Raw genomic sequence first — 20,491 nt, 5'->3', positions numbered from 1 at the left:
CTGGTTTGCTTAGCCAGTGCTGTATATTACTCTGCCACTCTCTGTGTTTGTCTCTCTTCAGCCCGGGGCGCTCTCCATCCTGCTATGACAATGAAATAGTGATGATGAACCATGTCTACAAGGAGCGCTTCCCCAAGGTCAGCCTCACATAAACAAATACAAGTATAAACTGTGCATGCACACACACATACAAAGTACATAAACACGCAAATGTGCATACAGAAAATGACCACCTCTTTAGCTACACTAAGTGTCAATTATATATAAAGTAGTTATCCAGTCAACTGTTTATTTCCGGGAAGTAGATCTTTCCATTAAATAGCTGATGATATGTTAGGAAAGTCTAATATACAAGCCTCAAATTATTCTGCAGAACACATTTTATTTTTTAACAGTAAAATGCAAAATCCTTTCAGTGCTGCTGAAAAGTAAACTCAGATATGAGCAGATATATGTGTCAATAGAAACTGAATTTGAAAGTTTTCTATCCAGACTCCTCACCTTGGATTACTGCATTGAAAAGGACAAAGTTGTTGTCAGCAGCAGCAGAGTAATATTTCTTCACAGAAGGATAAACCTTCAACATTAAATTGGTCATAATCTGTTGAATTCATATGACCATGAAGACAGCAGGACGTCAGTTGAAATACTTCATGATCCTTGACTTCACTATGATCCCGTGTAAGAGCAGACAACGGTCTTGAAACAAGTTTGTAGGGACCTTTGTCAGAGAAGCAGACTAATTCTTGCTACAGCATAAAACAAATGAAGAAAACTTGAATCTCTTGTATAGGACACTAACGCTGGGGGTATTGTAGCGGGATGGTTGGAGATTTTGAAGATATGACAGGCTGCCATTTTGGATCACATGCAAAATTATACGAGTCAGCACGAGAATGCTGCAAGGCAAGGCAATTTTATTTGTACAGTATAGCCCTTTTTTACGAACAGTTTGTCTCAAAGGGCTTTACATGGCGTCATAACAACATCCTCTGCCCTTAGACCTTCACATTGACTGAGGAAAAACTCCCCGAAACCCCTTTAACAGGGAAAAATTGGAGAAACCTCAGGGTGAGCATAGTCATATTTGGAGATTTATAAAGCCTTCAGAAACATCTGGTAGTAATGAAGTTTCATGAAGAATGAACCTACAGCTAAAAGAGCTCACCCTATGATCTAAGAAATAATCTTTCACATAATTATTTCCCTTCAATGAGGGGCAGCTCAGTGATGGTTATACTGACGCATCGTTCAGGCAGCATTATCAGCCCTGCTTGCAGACACTGACAAGTGACACTGAAGCAGTATAGGCAGCCATGTAGAGCTAACACAAAGCCAACAAATCTGGTGTAGTTGGAGATAAGCAACAGATCCCAGCGCTGGCTCCCGGAGGACACATACTAGTCGTACACATTTTGATTTCACAGCACACAGTTTTTCCTAGAAATGTCTCTCATGCATCTTGGGATTACATACATGATTTGTTGCAAACGTTATAGTGCAGACCACCAGGTGTGTTCAAGTGGACTGACAGGGTTCCCGCGGGGTCTTAAAAAGTCTTAAAAGCATTGAATTTATGAATTTGAAAATAATACCTTAAAAAGACTTGAAAAAGTCTTGAATTTTGATTTCTGGGTCTTAAAAGTTGTGCTGTATTAAACTTCTCCATATTGCATTTTTCGTCAAAAGTTTAATTTGTCAACCACGATTATTTTTGATCAATGTTCTTCTTGTTGACTTATGGATAGTGCAATAAGTCTTGTACTGTGGAGCTTATATGGTATTATTATACAGTGAGATTTTGATATCATGATGCCTTATGATACTGCAATAAATATCATGGGCTTGTTATTGAGGTGTTGTAATATTGTGAGATATTGTTACATCCCTAGTAGAGCACAAAGAGAAGAAAAATAGTGGGATGATACAGTTAATTTACAGTAAACGCTCTGAAATTTGAGGATTTCACTTTTCTTTGCCGGTAGGGCAATGAAATAGGTATTACATTTATATAAATGGTCTTAAAAAGGTCTTAAAAAGACTTGAATTTAACCTGAAGGAACCTGTAGGAACCCTGGACTGAGAGATGGATCCCTGTCAGAGCTCTGCCACTGATAATGTTGTTTACTGTACCATTCTTGTCAAGCTGTTGATACTGTGGTATGTGAAAACCCAGGAGGTCGGCCATATCTAAGATGCTTCTCTGTCGCTGATCGTACGTACGGAATATATCAGATCATAATCCTGCTCAAACTGTAACTCAAGCTCTTAAACACGTCTGGATGCGCACTGAGACTCTATACTGAGGCATGATTTATGTCTGTGAGAGGCAACTACTTCTGTGACCAAGTGTGCTAGAAAATGTATGTCAGTCTGCAGACAGGTGTTCTCAAACACACACACACACACACACACACACACACACACCATCATGTTGTTTCCATTCACAGTGATGCATTGTGAAGCAGTATTAATGAATCTACCCACATACTATTGCACCCTTCCCAGGTTTGTGAATGAAGGATCAGCTTCACTATATAAAGAATCATCACTGGCAGCCTCATGCCTGAAATAAGCTCCTGTCGAGAGCGTTTAATGGAAACTTAATGGAGCCTAAACAGAAGTGACTATAACTGCAGCAGATTTTGTCAACACCCTTTAGACTCCTTCAAGTTCTTCTGAAAAGACCGTTTCAATCTAGATTGCATTTTCCATGTGCCGTTTACTGCTGCAGAGTCATCAGGTGAAGTTCAGCTATTCTACCTAACCCTATACCTACAGAAACAGTGGTGAGCACTGTTCCCTCTAAGGTGTTTTACTGTGCAATTGCTCACTGCTCCCCACCTCTTTGCCCAGAAGACAAAAAAAGTTGCACACTCAAATATCCCCGACTAGTTTACTGTTTATTTCTCCCTAATGTGCGCTTCGAATTGTGAAATGTATGACCTTAACCGTGGTCTGTAGTGCAACTACAATTTAAGTTTTTGTTTGAGAATTATTATTACTGTTCATATCAAGAATGCTTCTGTGCCAAGAGTTGATGACACCAACTTGATGTTAGTTATTTTTTTCACATTGTTCATATGGTAACAAATGCAAAATCTATTTTGCATTAACAATATTGTATTTTGTTATCATTAACTGTAACTGACCTAGATATGGAGTAGCCTAGGTAATGTTGTCAAAATAATCTGTTATTAATCATAATAGTAATAGCCAATTGTATTGATATTTGGAGTTGTAGAGGTGAGGCCATAGCACCAGCATGTGGAAGTACTGTGTGTACGCTTAAGCTTTCGCTCACAGTCGCTCAAGCAGGTCATCAGGGGAGTTCAATTTCTGCTCAGGAGTTTTGAAAATTAGAGGGAACATTGGTGGTGAGTACTTGAGTGCTCACTGCAGTATAACAGCAGTAGGTTCTGAACATTTAACACCTAGAAAATGTGCACGAGTGTTACAGTACTTCTTTTGAATTGCTAATGCATCAGTCCGCTAATACGCAGAAGGGACAGCAAGAGGTTAGTCTCAATTGCACCAATTACACCATTACACCTTCACAAAATCATCAGCGCAGAATGCATAAAACATGAAGTCGTCAGTGATAGAAAGCACTGAAGGTATCCTACCTTGGATTTTGCAGCCCAGCAAGGAGTAAATGTGATAACACCCCCGATTTTCTGAGGATCTGTGCTGTGAAATGCGACAAATCTTGTACATAGTAAAAAAAAAAGGCCACCATGCATCACAATGGCACGAGACGGAGGTGTGTTATTTATATACTATACTGTATGAACAATTAGCTGAGTACAGTTTATTGAAGTCTGTGAGAGATGAATACATTGTTCTCTCAAAACCACTTTGGCAACTTGACAATAACCGAGTGTTAACCACGTTCTTTCCAATCAGGCCACGGCTCAGATGGAGGAGAGGCTGGCGGAGTTCATCCACAGCTACTCCCCCGAGAGTGTTCTGCCGCTGGCCGACGGGGTCCTCAGCTTCATCCACCACCAGGTAGCCGAGCTGGCCAGAGACTGCCTGACCAAATCGCGCGAGGGCCTCATCACCAGTGTCTACTTCTGCGAGCTGCAGGAGAACCTGGAGAAGCTGCTGAATGATGTGAGTTGCGGATGAGGACGGAGGGAATGAAGAGGTGACGTCTCTTTGCTGAAGCTCACAGAGTGATCTGGTCTGTCTCTCTGTCTGTCCACATCAGGCTTATGAGCGCTCAGAGAGTTCGGAGCTCACCTTCGCCATCGAGCTGGTCAAAAAGCTCTTCATCATCATATCTCGTCCCGCCAGGCTCCTTGAGTGTTTGGTGAGTTTAACACCGCTGTCAGATCACATGGTCTGCAGTTCCTCAAACAGCTCTTCGAGTAGAATCCAGAGTTTCTCAGAGATGCTCAACACAGACACTAATGCGGATTCACCACATGAGCATTTCTGAATGAAGTGACAAGGTGTTTTTACTAAGGTCCTTTTTCCATCCTGAGTATGTTCTCCTTCATCTGCTGCGAGCGGCACCAGTCCTCCCACATGGAGATGGAAGGTCGACTCCTGAACGCTGAAATAGCATTAAAGAGTGAGCAAAAGTGGGGCAGGCAGTCTACTGTGCATTCAAGCTGAAGTGATGAAACACAGGTTTAGCATATCTAAGCTTTGCATTTCAAGTGTGTCACAGCAGGGAAGCTGTGCTGTCATTCTCAAAAGGTTCAGTTCAAGTTTTTTTTTTTTTTTTCTAATTGTCTTCATTGCATTTGTTTTACTTGTTCTTGTCATTGGGTGAAAATACAAAAAAAAAAAACTTTTTATATAGTGTACTCTCATGGGAGTGATAAGGAGAAAAGAGTCTGAATGGATCTTACTCTCTAAACTGAATACCTGCTTGCCCCTTCAACAAAATGGCACAAATCTCTGCCTCAGATGTTTGAAATGTAGAGATCAAATTCCTTCAATTAGCACTAATTTCAGATGCCAATGCCCATGTTTCCTTTACTTTAAAGCCCTGGGATCCAGACAAGAAACAATTCATTTATTTTAAAAAAAAATCAAAATAATACAAAAAATGTATATTTGTTGCTTAATTTCCAGTGTCATCAATCCACCAGAGGAAATGTTGGAACAAAAAAAAATCCCTTGTATTCATTGTTTAATGTAGAAAGATTCAAGGAATATTTTAGGGTGCTAAGCATCCCTTAGAAGAACTAGGAGGGATTTTACCTTGTCTGTTCAGCTCCAAGAAACACATCTACTGTATGTCATGTCTATGTATAAGAACATCTTTTATTTATGTGCACCAAGGGTTTTATCTCATAACATGCATTTCACTGTCACTTGTTGAAAGTCCACCAATCTTATACCTGCAGTCCAGTTGCTCCGACGGGTGTGCTCCAGAGTTTCAGTATTGAGACTTGTTTAGTAGAGAGAATATGCTTACCATACTGTACACTGGCTGCGTGAAGATTGTAGGAGGTGAGCTTTTAGGCTTCAGTCAGAGGTCTATGGAAATTGTAGGAGCTAGCATTTCTGAGGCCTGATCCACACTTGGGACGAAAAGTCCCTAGATTTGTATCTAGACCTGTCATTCAGTAATGAAACGTATGTAAGAGCCACCTTCCAGCATCTTCTACCTGATAACCCCATGTGGTCTGTTTAAGAACTGGGGTTTGTGTCATAACCAGAAGATGCAGAAAAGCAGAATCTCTATTCTTTACATCCTCTCCTTTCTGCACTTATGTTGCACATGTATTACTGTATGTTCATTGGCATTCAAAACCTGACTGTATGAATGCACTGTATTATACAGTGGAGGTCATGGTTTTGTTTAATCTGTGTCATTCAGTACATCAGGCATGTTGCACAGCTCCACTGCAGCAGGATATGTGCTTATAGCCGCTGGGTATTTTTACAACTTAACTCTAAGTTGTAACATATTCTTTCCACCTCCACTCTCCTTCGTCTCTTCAGCAGCACATCAACTCAGCTGGGAGACCGAGCGGTGTCCTTGGCATGTTGATACATTCAAAACATAACTCGCCACTACTTACTTAGTGCCGTAATAACAAGGCTCTCTGTACAGTACACCTGCATATCAGCTCCCTGATTGATGGTCCCCCGTGTATCCGTCATTGGCGTGGTCCCTCCTCCAGCACCCGTGGCTCATCTTTCTGTTGCCAAGGCGACAGTCAGAAGAGGTCGATAGGGTCAGGCAGGATCTGGAGGGGACTTTAGATCCTCATGGCCCTCAGGTCAGAGAGGAGAACACACACACACACACACATACTCAGATAAGATGTTGCATCGTCCGTAGAGTTCATTTAGCATTCAAGTCAGTTGTGAGGTCTGATTTGGTGAAAATGTCACACAGTCCAGCAGGCTGTTAGCTGCACGAATATTATCCTGGAGCAGAGCAAGCGATCAGAGAAGCAGGTTAATGCCCTCATCTCCTCACTCTGTCTTTTCTCTCTGGTCCAGGGGAGCAGATATGAGAGAGCAGGGGAGGGAGGAAATGATCCTGGATGCCCCAGGCTCTGCTTTCTAATCAAAATGTTATTCCACCAACAGGAATGAAACTGAATCCCTCTGGACTATACAAAAGGGTTTTTCATTGGAAAAAAAGGGGATATTTTCAAGAAAGCAATTTAAAGTTGGGAGGTGTATTAACAGAGATTATGTTTGTTTGATAGCCCCATAGAGGTGTTTGGTCATAAAGTTCCAGCGGGCTGAAGTGAATTCTGGTTTTGTCATTATAAGTTGTTCACAATTTTTGAATTACTTTGTCTGTTGCGACATAATATGACACCAGTTCATTACAGCTCATCCTTTGTTAGCTCATATCTCATCCCATTGTTACTGCTAACCAGGAAGTTGGTACTTTTTTTCAGTTCCTAACCGTTGGCCTGGATAAAAACATTATCCAATACTGGAATTGATTGTCTCCTGTGTTATAAGCACACCTGCACCAGTATCATAGGAAGGTTTGTTGTGAGTCAAGAGGGTGATCACCTTATTTTTCCTTTCTTTTACCTTTTTTCTGAAACAATTTCCAGATGAATTGACTAGCAAAATGACAAAAAAAAAACAGAAATTCCACCTGGATTGGATGGAGAAATTTGAAGAAGCCATCTTAGGTTATGGGAACTTGTAATGAGAACTGATTCACTAGTTGTATTGATGAAACAGTCAATTAATTAAAATTAACTGACACTACAGTGGAATTAAATTGAGTTGCAGTTGCCTGAATACAAAGTATGTTGTTACTTACTGTCATTACAAATATATTCTCCTATTGCAATATGTCAGGTTCTTAATTATTAGCATCATTGTGGTCAAAGTAATCCTGAGAAGACCCGTCATAATAAGTTGGTCGCAGGTTAGCTGCAGCACTACGTCATTCCTTTTGTCATCATTCAGTGTCTTTAAACTATTTCTTGAACTGTCCTGAAAATTAAAGAATCAAGGAAGTATTGCATATTAGGTGTTTGTAATCCAGCACACTAAACAGTGCAGTGGTGACAAGTGTGTGTTGACAGGCACTGATCTGTTTTATATCTTCAATTCAGGACATCATGCGACTCCATCACAAACCAATCTGCAGGTGTTAAAACTCTATTATCGTGGACTTGTAGATACTGTATGTAACAGTGCTGAGTGTGTGTGATAATTTTGCTGTGCTTTACGCATTTCACACATTCTTTCCCCGCATGACAGGAGTTCAACCCAGAAGAGTTTTACCATCTGCTGGAGGCGGCGGAGGACCACGCCAAGGAGGGACAACTGATGAAGGCAGACATCCCTCGGTACATCATCAGCCAACTGGGTCTGACCAGAGACCCTCTGGAGGGTAAGAGAAAAAGAACGGAAAGACATTAACACGCTGAATTGTGTTTGAGATGGCGGTGTGCAGCAACAGCAGCAGTGAGAGGATGGAGGAACTACATCACGTCTCTGATGTCTATCACAAATAAATGCCCATAGATTCCTTCAGCAGTCATTTACATGTAGCAGGGCGGTGCTCCTTATCACTCTACAAATTGCCTGGGAGTCATCTATCTATCCATTGTCTAATGGACATAGGCCGAGGGTACACCCAGGACAGGTCGCCAGTCTATCACAGGGCTGACATACAGAGATTATAATGCACACACTCACATTCACCGGAGCAGACACAGGGAGAACATGAAAACTCAAACCCAGAAATCAAACCCTGAACCTTCATGCCGAGAGGCAACAGTGCTCACCACCGTGTCGCCCATGGGAGTCGTGATGATTCTAAATGTTCTGGAGTATCAGAGTAATCCTGTGTTATATTTCTTTACAGCCGTGGGTACATTACAAACAGGAACTGCTAGTAGCTCATTTGGCATTTGGTTCAAGGCTTCAAGAACAGCACTCAAGATGCAGCACTGACACTCTCCTCCTCCATTCATACACTGATATTTATTATAGTTGAAAACCTGGGGGCATATCAACCAAAAAAATCTCAAGAATGTAAATAAAGCAGATAATTTAGAACTGGGTGAAGTAGTTTCCTCCTCTTTTTCTGAAGTCGGAGGCTGGGGGTGCACAGAGTCAGACTCTGAAAACCTCGGCTTTACTGGATGTTCAGGACGAGGATATTTATTGAGATGTGGAGTCGGGGTTGGAGGGATGATTTGCTGGCCGGTGGTGCTCTGGCATCGCTGTCTTTCATTACTCATCGTGGCTCAAACTCCCGCTCTGTATCTAATACATCACAAGCTGTTCATTAGCTGATGGGCTAAATGGTCCAGGAAAGACTATTCACTATTACCTGCCATGGTTTTATTTCTCATCTCATGAGAAATATGGGGCTGTTAGGACTTATTCAGTTAATCTCTGCTAACAATGTGCCACTTGATATCTTGATCTTCCACTTTCTTTTGCACCGACATTGTCATGCAGACACAAATTCACAACCACGTCGCTGCTTGCATGTCTGCACTTTCACACTCGTTTCTTTTCTTGGTCCCTGGTAGAAACACTTGACAAAATGAGTTGTTTTTCAGACTCAAACAGAAACAGACAGAATATACCATTCACAGCTCAGTGACTTAATCTCACATTAAGTTAATATCTATTGAGCAGCGTTCTAAATGCTTTGTGGTGTTAATTATCGTTCAAGTATTTCCCTCCTTCCACAAAACAGAAGTAAAACAGCGTATTCTGGCAGCTGTCACATACAGAACAAGAGTGTAAGAACAGGGAGAGCTAGCTGCTGGTGCTGCTCTAGGAGGGAGGAAAGTGAGGAGGAGGGAGCGCTAAAGGAGACAAGAAAAATTAATAGGAAGAAGCTATTTTAATTCTCGTGTTTTTCTCTTTGTGATCTTGGCCCTTCAGCTGTTTTGAAACTTGAATAGATGTTTTGTCAAAATTGTCTGAGCAGCTGCAAATTTCTTATCGGCTCACAGCAGTGTGGGAGGCTGGGTGTTTTAGCGTGAAAAGTGTCTCTACTCATTTTGACACCAGGTTTGGTTGTTAACTAACGGGTTTCTCAACAGAAATCGTGAGCCTCGACAGCTACGACAGTGAAGGTCCGCATACTCCGGAGACCGATGACTCAGCAGAGGTGAAGATCGAATAAAGCTAGACAGATCAGTGCATTCACATTAATGACGTTTATGCTTTTGACTGTTTAGCTTAAACCGCCTTGCTTGCCTTGTGCTGATCTGATTAAAATGTTGCATATTTCACCAGGGAAAGGGCAGAGCCATCAAGCCACCAAGTGAAGAAGACTTTCAGAGCATCAAACTGATCAGCAATGGAGCTTATGGGTGAGTAACAAACTCGTATTGGATTGATTCCTCACAGAAACCAGTGCAGATCCAATCAAACTTTTATATAGTAATAATAAATAATTTTTTTCTGTTGACCTGATTCAGTGCAAATAATTTGCAATCATTTGCTATCATATTTTCATCACCATGACAACTGAGCAAACACCATCAGCTGACACTGGATTGAAAGCTCCAGAAAAATCTATTAAATGGACCATGATCAAGATTTTATTCTCATGCCGTGGATGTGCTTGCACATTCTTCTCTGTTTTAAGATTTTATTCTCAACATTATTCAATATTTTTCACATATGAGTCATATACAGTATTGGTTATGATGACACCACTGCTTATAGCACCACAGAAAAAACTTATTTCCATTGATGAAAACCAGAAACCACTCTCTGATTATTGTTTTTCAGTGAGTTGGCTAAAACATGGCCAACCACTGATATGGTCATGTTATTGCTGAGCTAGGACGTTGTGATGGAACAAACGCTCGCCAGTTTTTAGCTAATTTGTTCTCTGTTTGTTTCAGAGGAGAGTGTCAGAGATGTTTGATGTGCAGCTGTGGCTCTTACACATAATATTTGGAAAGACAAAAACAGAAATGATTTATTTCAACAGGGGTGAAAAACAAAAAGAATGACGTGGGTATTTTGGGGTAAATTATGTACCGTAGAATTTATATTGTGTCTTGATTGATTTAACGTGGATGTTTATTTTTAGTTTGAGTTTTGTCCATTTGTTTCCAGAAATTGTCTTGTTATATTTTCCATGTTTATGATTAAGGATGGGATTACAAGGTTATCCCATGCTTTACGCGACATATTGGAAGATAAACTAACATTGACATCAAAAGCTGTTTTCCATTACCTCACCCTGCCGTAGAGAATAAAGAAAACACCAACATGCAGAAGGATTTAGAGGAGACATAATTCAAAACTCATATCTGATGTGTTTTCAAAGACTTGTGATTTGAAAAAGATAAATGTAAAATCTCCTCAACAACATAAAAGCAACCAGCAGGGATTCATATTAACAATTAGCCTCTTCTTGGTCTTAATCAGTCAACATGCTGCATTTTAAAAGTTACTAAGTCATCTAAAGCTGGCTTAAGTAGAACAGAAAAGAAAACACTGTGGATGTCCAGCCTCCATTATTCCACCATTATCTACCAATGTGAAAGAAAAAGGATGTTTTTGAGGTACAGTAAGCTGCAAAAATTCAGTTCAGGATTTTAAAAAGCTCAGGGCTTCACATTTTGTGCCAGTGGATTTTGAAATCTCAAAATCTACTTTGATGTCCACTCAGTCATATCTAGGTTCATATCTGAAGGCGGAATGAATGACCCTTTTTTATTCTTGACCACTGTCTCATCATCACTACTGTCGCCTCCTCAGTGTCTCATCTCCTCTGTCTTGCCCTCGTTCTAGTGCCGTCTACCTAGTGCGGCACAGGGAGACACGTCAGCGCTTTGCCATGAAAAAGATCAACAAGCAGAATCTGATACTGAGGAACCAGATCCAGCAGGCGTTCGTAGAGCGAGACATCCTCACCTTCGCGGAGAACCCCTTTGTCGTCTCAATGTTCTGCTCCTTTGAAACGCGGCGGCACCTCTGCATGGTCATGGAATATGTAGAGGGTAAGGCAGTGAGGTTATGTTTGCAGCAAACACCGACTCAAATTGAAAAGATGTTTATGATTCATGTTGCTGCTGTGAATGGGCGATTTGGTCTTTTTCTGCTCTGTTTGCTCTTCATCTTTCTCTGTCAGGTATCTGAGCAAAAGGTGGTCGGATTTCTATGTTGTAAAATAACAACAACGCTTTTCAACCTCTTCTTCAGACTCTTTTATTTCGTGACCCAGCATTTCTCTGCTACCCATTATAAAAATATTCACCACATCAGTAATTAGATTAGATAATTAGATCAGTCTAAATACTGTGGCCATGACTTTTCTGGTCTTCGATACTTTTTGCCTGTAGTGCTGGTGGTTATTGAACTTTGAGACTGAATTTAATTCCGAATCACATGCCAGTTAAACAAAGCTAATAATGTCATTTCACTGCTTTCTTCGGGATAGCTCCTGCGTCTAAAACCATATTTATGATGCAGTGTAATCACCGACTTACATTTCCAGAAGGGCAGAGTAGATTGAGCTGACTCTTATTTCACTATCACAATGATTTTCGATCATGAAAGTCAAACAAGGTCAGTAGAGTCTCATCTTCCCCTGTAGTTGGGTTGAATTTTCTGGAGGGCAGCTCAGGACAGTGTTGTGGCTCAGGTCGCAGCAGTTTGCTCTAAGTGTACTAATACACTGAGGCATGATGGCATGATGAGTGCGTGACTCATGTGATGACGCTGCCAAATGTATTGTAGAGGGCACAAAGACGGATACAGAGTATACAAAGAATAGAAATATTCATTCATTCATTCAGATTTCTATGTGCATGACTCACATATTATGTTCATCCAGACTTTTCCATCCAGTTTTCCTGCCAAAACTGTAAAAGGCTGAATTTGCTCTTACTTGAACTGTACCAACAATACCTGGCGTTACTGTGTTTGTAGGTGGTGACTGTGCCACTTTGTTGAAGAACATCGGAGCTCTGCCCGTGGAGCTGGCAAGGATGTACTTTGCTGAGACTGTTTTAGCCCTGGAGTACCTGCACAACTATGGTATCGTCCACAGAGATCTCAAGCCGGACAAGTGAGTGTTTCAAGATGCATTTAGCATTTAGCAGCTAAAAAGCCAGTTTTTTCCCCTCAGGAGCTGGTAGAGACCAAAAACATACTGGACTTTGAATTCATGAGAGACATAATCCTACATAAATGCTGATGTTTTTCCATGTCTGCGTCATCTTTTATTAAGTGACTGTTTGCTAACTCTTTAATCATATAAAATTTATAAGCTGATAATATAGTTCTGCTGCCTCAGCTGGCCAGACGAATAGACTGATGCTGCTTTAAAATTCCCTTTGATGTCAAGGAAAACACACCTTACTCCATTAAATATGGATTGTATTGCCATGTACTAGGATTTGGCCTGTTTAAATGTAGAAATGTCCTGTTTACTGTCTCTATATAGTCTCCTGATCACCTCCATGGGCCACATCAAACTCACAGACTTTGGCTTGTCAAAGATGGGTCTAATGAGCCTCACCACCAACCTTTACGAGGGACACATTGAGAAAGATGCCAGAGAGTTCCTGGACAAGCAGGTATGGCCCCTGTAACCTAGTATTGCGCCTCTTCTGCAGGTTTTCCAATATTAATTGCAGCACTTTACCATCATATTATAAAAGAAGAAAAGCTGCTGATAAGACACATTTTAATTAGCGACAGTATGAATGTGGTATGTGGTGCGCAGAATTAGTGAAACTGAAAGATACAGGATGTATGGTGGCTGAGCAACGACTGCTGTTCACTGCATTCTTTAGCCTTCTCCAGCCATGCGTGCCAACTGGCCAAGTCATCCGGCAAAATCAATGATCTCCAAATAAAGACGTTGCATTACACTGCTTCCTGTGTTGTCTGAATTAGCGATTCATTAATGCTCTCCATCTCCATCACAGTCCCATTTTGCAATTATAGTTATTGTTTATGGTCTGAATTAAACCGGTCATAATCAGTCAGATCACTGCTTGTGTTTTGCAGCTCTTCTGGGTGGAAGCAGGCATCTGTTTGTCTGCCAGTAATCAACTCACATCTGTGGATGAAACAGAGCAGGGCTTTGCTTTTTATGTGTCTATAGGAGGCTCTGATTTTGTGGAGTATTTCTGTATATTCCCTTTCAGATCCTGAACAGTATATATTTTATTATCAGATTATTATCATATCATTATTATCAGATTGAAACCATGAACACAGTGTGAAAATGATAAGACAGGGTATAAGTGGTGGCACATGTTATTTCCATTTCACTGCCTCGCTGAGTGTTAGAGGGACAGTTCATCCATATCACAAAAGACATATTTTTATATAATTTAGTTCAAAGAGTAATTGAACTTTATTTTCTATAGTTTTTAAACTTTACACATCAAAAGGTCTCACCCCACTCTGAAACAACCAATTCTGGCGAGAAGCTTAAAGGTTTTAAATTCCATGCTTTTCTGGTTTGTCAGAGCGCTTAAACTAATCTTTACCTCCAAAGGTATGCGGGACCCCAGAGTACATCGCTCCAGAAGTGATTCTCCGTCAGGGCTATGGGAAGCCAGTGGATTGGTGGGCCATGGGTATCATCCTCTATGAGTTCCTGGTGGGCTGTGTGCCTTTCTTTGGAGACACTCCAGAGGAGCTGTTTGGACAGGTCATAACAGGTGAGAAAACCCTTTTAAACATACAGTACTGTTCTTGCTAAAGAAACTGAACATTACCGGTCATGAAAAAAACGTTACTACACCAGAACAAAATTACAGAGTCCAGAAACAAACAGGTGTCTGCCTTTAGAGTCATGTTTTTCCTTCACATGCCAGGGTTCACCGACTTCACAATAAACACAAATGCAGAAAAAAGAAAAAAAAAACACCACATCAATTACATAGGGTTAGGGACAATTTTACCCACTTCCAAGGTAAAGTGACTGCTACATGAACATTGGATTGTGTCTCTTTCCAGCTGTCCTTTCAAAATAAATGCATAAAAAGTCTGAAAAAAAAAAACACTGACTCAGGAGCTGGAGGCGGTGAGAAATTTAGCGTTGACGGCCGCCACTAACTTCTCTATGTCGGAATGTTACCAATTATTTTGAGACTAATTACAACCATAAAATACCACTTACCATGTGTTAACATTTTTAAGACCTTTGAAAAATTGATTTAAGACATTTTAATGCCAATTAAGGCCTTATTTTTAGATTAATGAATTCAATGCCTTTTAAGACTTTTTAAGGATCCGTAAGAACCCTGACATGCTTTCTCATTCTCCCTGTGTAGCCCACCTACTTGGCCCACTTGTGGCCCAAACGCGATTCTGCTACCAAAGTGGAAGTGAGGAATTGAGCAAAATAACAATAAATATAATAGTTCACCAGGCAAAACACTGTGAAACAGATTCTGCAACAAAGAAGGGGTTTTATTCAAACACAAAAAACTACAATGAATTATTTACAGTGGAGCATGGAAAACTAAAATCTCACTAAAACAAGATAACCCAGAGAGAATATCAGTATGGACACAAACACACAACACAACAGTGCAGCACATAACACTATCCAATCCCTCAACGAAGAGATGAGGTTTGTGCTCTAGATACTTTCCCCTCATATTTAATATTTAATTCTCCACAAAAGAATTGAAGGTAGTTTGGAGTTTTGCAGCAGTTTGGAGTAGCCTAGCCTATATGTTCTCACACTGACACCTTCAAAAAGAGAAATGTCTCTGTTCATTGTGACCTGTTGTTCTGTCTTTGTTATCTTTGTCTCTGCTAGACGATATAGTTTGGCCAGATGGTGATGAAGCCTTGCCTGCAGATTCCCAGGATCTCATATCTGCTCTGCTGCAGACAAACCCTCTTGTGAGGTTGGGTACAGGTACTAATCTTGATATCAAACCTACTTTCTGGAGCCACTTGGCAATAAGACTGAGGAAGAATTTTTTTTTTTTTTAACTGTTTACTATTTTGGTAAATGTGCTCATTTACATTTCTTGTATATTATTAGATAAGCTAGCAGTACCTGTTAGTTAGCTTAGCTGAGTTTGAAGAAGCAGGGAGAAACAACTAACTCAGCTCTGTCCAAAGGTGAAAAAAAAAAAAAAATCATACAAAAATTGAAGTGTAGAAACAGAAGATGTGGTTTTAAAGGGTTAGGCTACATGCCGGACAGTTGCTTTATTGTTCAGTTTTTTAGTTAAGCTAACTGTTTCCCAGCTGAAGCTTCATTTTCAAAGAGAGTAGTATTGAGCTTATTTTCTTAAAGTAAATGTGTAATTTCCAAAACTGTTCCTTTAATGAGAACTTTTCAATACAATACATTAAAGCAGAAGTAAGCGATATTTTTGTGTTAATATAAGTCTTAAATAGTTATATCTTCTGACAGCAATCACTTACATAGAGTGTTTGGACAGAAACACGGGTCTGTCAGTCCCTCTGCTCTGCTCTGAGACGAGGAGAAAACTTTTCTCGTATCCTACAATTTTTATCCAATGAGGAGAGAGAACGGCATGCAGGGCTGTGTGTGCAGCCAAGGGATGCCGTGAATGTGGTGACGTAGGGACGAGGACTGTTATGGTGTGTTCAAGGCAGCCCATAACTCGTGTTTTTCCGACTTGTGAAGTCATACCAGTTCGATCTGGTACGACTTCACAGGTCGGAAGTTACGAGTGGCCGTTATAGTGACTTTCACAGGTAAAACAGATCGGAAAAACACGAGTGGGTTGCCTGGAACGCTACAAAGTCGTAAGTCGTGACTTGAAGCTGTAATTTACGGTTTCAAAAGCCTGCCTGGAACGCAGCATTAGCCAAAACGACCAGATCGCTTACTTCTGCTTTAACAGCCTAATTATGAAATCATCTGTGCTTTATACAAATGTCTTCTTTTGAGCACACTGTGTGCATTATTTTTGTGTGTGAAGCTGACAGGTTGTGTTGTTTGTGCGCCCACTGCCAGGTGGAGCATTTGAGGTGAAGCAGCACTCCTTCTTCACTGAGCTGGACTGGAACAGTTTGCTGAGGCAGAAGGCAGAGTTCATCCCTCACCTGGAGTCAGAGGAGGACACCAGCTACTTTGACAGTACGCACACCTGGATTTATGGTTCTGTAAAGTGCAGCGGTTACATCAATATTAGCTTTATGGGATGTACAATCATTTCCTGACACCGCTCCAGTCGGAAATGCACATTTTACATTGAACTGTCAGCTCATATATTTCATCACCTCCCTCTCACTCCCCTTCCTCCGCCAGCCCGCTCCGATCGTTATCACCACATCAATACGTACGATGAGGATGACACCAATGACGACGAGCCGGTGGAGATCAGACAGTTTTCCTCATGTTCTCCTCGCTTCAGCAAGGTCTGACTGTCTCTCTTTTTCATCCTTTCCTCTTTCATCACTCTCATCATTTTACTCTGTCCTCCTTTTTCTCTCCCCCTCACTCTGTGGGTCTGCTATGTTTTGTGACACGCAATCTCACTTACCACTTGAGATTATTTGACAGGATTAGATAGAGAAGGAAAGAGGAGGCGTTGATGGACAGAATGAGGTCAAAGTGTGCAGAGAGCAGTACCTGGAGGCTGGACCCAGGTTTCAAACCTGAGGTTGGGAGAGTCTAACTGGGCTGTTGTATCTGTTACACCACTCCTCTTTATCCCTCCACTTTCTTTTTTAAGTAACACCAAGGCTGGTGCACCTTAAATGCCGCAACCTCACTCCACCCTCTGTTTCTCTGTGGATGTGTGTTTAATGATGTCAGACAAGCTTTCATCCTTGTTTTTCATCCACTCTTCCTTTTCCCCAGTCTCCTTTAGTTCTGAGCTGTGATTCCCTTCTCTCAGTGCGTCAACGTGCTTCTTTCTGTCACACTTTCACTTTTTCTTCTTAGGTGGGATTTTCTCACCTCATGCTGCCTTTTTGTTATCTCCGTCTCTTTCCTTCACTCTATCTTTCCATCTGTGTCTCACCTGGTCTACCCTCTCATGTTTGGGTTGTGAAGCTGTGAAGGAGCTCTTCAGTAAATGGAAAGTGCCTCATCACTGAGCCAACTTCAATTAGATTTGAGATGAATGTGAGGTTCCAGTTGAGGGTTGTGCAGTAGCTGTGCTCAGGCCAAGCAGGTGGACAAAGACCTTGGCTGAATTCACACACGCACACACAAAATGGTCTACAGAAAACATGCACCCATTTAATGCATTTTAATTTTTCAGTCTGTAGCTGCATTAGATGACTAATCGATAAGAGTTTGATATTAAATATATCATCAACAATTTTGTTAATTCACAAGTTGTTTCAACCAACATTAGTTAGCTCCAGTGTGAGGATTGTCCATTTTAGGCTTTTGATGACATAATGTCTTATTGGAAACTTGTGCCAGGAATTTTTCACTATGTTCCGATATTTCATACAATTAATTATTCAGCAGATTAATCAATTATGTACACATAGTATTTATTTATACAGACTCAGAGGGATGACATTTTAAAGTGATTCCACCATGATCCCATGATGTTGAAAGTCACCAAACAACAAGATAGGAAAAATTTACATCAGTGAAATAGGAAACTATGAGTCATGCCCCAGATGATGCTGTATGTTGGCTTGTAATGTGAACACACGGTAAACACATGCTTTATGAGAAGCACTTCCTAACTGAGAATTTGTATTCATTATCCTTTCCCCCACGTATTACTGCAAAATAGACCTTTATGCTTTAATATATTGGCTAATTAAATGACTTAACGTGATTAAATTACCTCAGTGTTACCTTCAGTCAGTATCAGTATTTGGTTGTTGATGTTGATGATCTTGTGAGGAAATGTTGTATAGAAATGCTGGTTTTCATTCACACTCAGTGAAGATTAGATTATCTGCAGACATATAGCATATTGTCAGATGTGGATGATGAAAGAATCTAAAAGAGTGAAAGCAAATGAATCTTTTGTGCAGCTGAGATTATAAATCTCCAAAGGGTTTACAGCAAGTAATCTCCCTCTAAAATTAATCATTAAAGCAAACAAACATCTCAAGAGTAATCAGCCAGAGCTTAAATCAGCTTTTTTTTTTTGAATGTCTTATGGCATTTTCTCTTTGATAAAAGCACTGAGATATTTCATAGGTTTAAAAAAGTAGGCAATTGGCTCTGGCTGTCAACATGATTTTGGTTTTCCTCCTGAGAAGACACCTGGGTCTTCAGCCGATACTTGTTTCCATGGTGCAGTGCTGAATATTCTGTAGGCTTCCGTTAACGTAGCTCGTCTTGTTGTCCTCCCCCACACAGCTTAGCTTTCCTTTGTTACTCTGCACATAATGAGAGCCTTACTGAGTAACTGTGTCCATGTCTTTGTGGATATGTCAGTGCTCACATGCATGCATGTTAAGAACACAGAAGCTATGTGTTTTTCAGTAGGTCACAGGTCTTATGTCGTTTTAAATGTTTTATCTTGTTGAAGTCATCTGCATGATGCTGGAGGTCAGGTTGTCATCCTCTGAATGCACAAAGGAGCATAGTGAATACATTGTTGTCACCTTGATTGCTTTGAACAGCAGTGGAATGCAGAGAGTATGATATTTATATTCCTGGATTAAAAAAAAAAAAAGATTTATATACTCGGCTTTGTTAAATGTTTATTTTACTCTTTGTGGTTTTTTTATTGAGACAGACATAACACTTCAACTTTGTCTGTCACTTACGTATCAAACATTCAGATTTGTCGAAGAAGTAGCCCCAATGTGCATCATTGTATACAGTACTGAGTACATTAAATGTCCCCCAATATTACATAATATACCAAGCTGGCATCCTAAGAAATGTATTAACATCCCTTTCTTGATTAATTCAAATAGTAGATACTTCCACCAATCACTCTTGTGACCAGTGATTATAGATGATGCAGGGTGTGGGAGCCATTTTTTGATGGAAGCTGCAAATAGCCAATATGTTGTGCCAGTATTAGAATCTTGTGTAATTACATGCCAAAATATTTAAAAATAGAAAGATTCAGCATGTTCTACTTGTCCAACTTCTCAGACTGAAAATATTTGAAAACGAGAACAGTAAGGAACTCCTGTGGGAAGAGGGGCATTTCATTTCATTTTGCACATGAGCAAAGCTGAAACAGGAATTAAGTGGTCAACACTGTCGAGGTACTGGTTAGCAGCATCCGTCTGTAGGATCATTTTAGCCAGTAAATAACATAGGAAGTTAAAATCCATCTGGAACATTATCCTCTACGTCTGTGTAGCATTGCACTTATATAACACTCAGCAGAAATATGAATCAATGCTGCACAACCAGCATTATCATTGTTTTTCCATTATCCTTGTCAAATCATGATGCCTACACTACCCACAATGCAACTCTACTGTGTAGTTCAGTTTCAGCTCAGAGGCCCAATTCCAATCCGCCCCCTAAAGACTCAGGCCCTGAACCCTGACGTCAGCTGTAAGTGACTGAGTGTGAGCGTCTGAGGGTCCAGATGCTGTAAACAGGAATGGAACAGCACTGACCCACTTTCACAACACGTTACATACATACAGTACGACATACGTTGACAACAAAATGTTTCTGACTCTGTCCGGTCTGGGACTGATAATTTACCGTTTACTTTCAACATGCACAAGGTGTGTGAGGGACAGACTCAAAACAACTGTTCTTGGATCAGATCTGACAAAATCATCATACTACAATCACAAACTACACACAGTTGTGACGAGCAACATTAATACTGACAGTAAATTTCTTCTCTCTCTTTTTCTTTTTCGCTCCGTCCATTAACAATAAAGAGACCTGGGAGCTCTCTCCGTCTCCGCTTGTTTATTTACTTTTTTTTTTTTTTTTTAAACACTCACGTTCCGACGGCATCCCCCGTATTTTACTTCACACTATGAACTGTGGGTAATTTCCTTACCCAAAGGTAGGGGGGTAGAAAGGGCTCATTCACTGACTCACTGACTTGATGATGGAACAGCCCTCACACACTCACGGACTTCCAGTGAACGCGCCTCTAAGTCAGTGAGTCGGTGAGGGGTCGGATTGGAATTG

General features: G+C 40.6%; 1 protein-coding gene across 4 annotated transcripts in view; it reads left to right on the top strand.

The window, feature by feature from the left end:
* Positions 1–20,491, top strand: part of mast1a (microtubule associated serine/threonine kinase 1a) — a 64,450-nt gene that overhangs the window by 36,241 nt on the left and 7,718 nt on the right. For all 4 annotated transcript variants that reach the window (XM_085775607.1, XM_085775616.1, XM_085775626.1 and 1 more), the window contains 13 exons: positions 62–137; positions 3,907–4,116; positions 4,214–4,315; positions 7,708–7,840; positions 9,516–9,583; positions 9,712–9,788; positions 11,227–11,435; positions 12,367–12,505; positions 12,884–13,016; positions 13,949–14,114; positions 15,224–15,325; positions 16,403–16,525; positions 16,697–16,806. In XM_085775607.1, the coding sequence (XP_085631733.1) occupies positions 62–137; positions 3,907–4,116; positions 4,214–4,315; positions 7,708–7,840; positions 9,516–9,583; positions 9,712–9,788; positions 11,227–11,435; positions 12,367–12,505; positions 12,884–13,016; positions 13,949–14,114; positions 15,224–15,325; positions 16,403–16,525; positions 16,697–16,806 (1,648 nt within the window). The remainder of the gene's footprint in view (positions 1–61; positions 138–3,906; positions 4,117–4,213; positions 4,316–7,707; positions 7,841–9,515; positions 9,584–9,711; positions 9,789–11,226; positions 11,436–12,366; positions 12,506–12,883; positions 13,017–13,948; positions 14,115–15,223; positions 15,326–16,402; positions 16,526–16,696; positions 16,807–20,491) is intronic.

This window comes from Trachurus japonicus, chromosome 1 (genome assembly GCF_045865225.1).
Source record: "Trachurus japonicus isolate A0001 chromosome 1, Traja_1.0".
Lineage (NCBI taxonomy): Eukaryota > Metazoa > Chordata > Actinopteri > Carangiformes > Carangidae > Trachurus > Trachurus japonicus.
The sequence above is the reverse complement of the archived record's forward strand: the minus strand, read 5'-3'. Positions and strand labels throughout refer to the sequence as shown.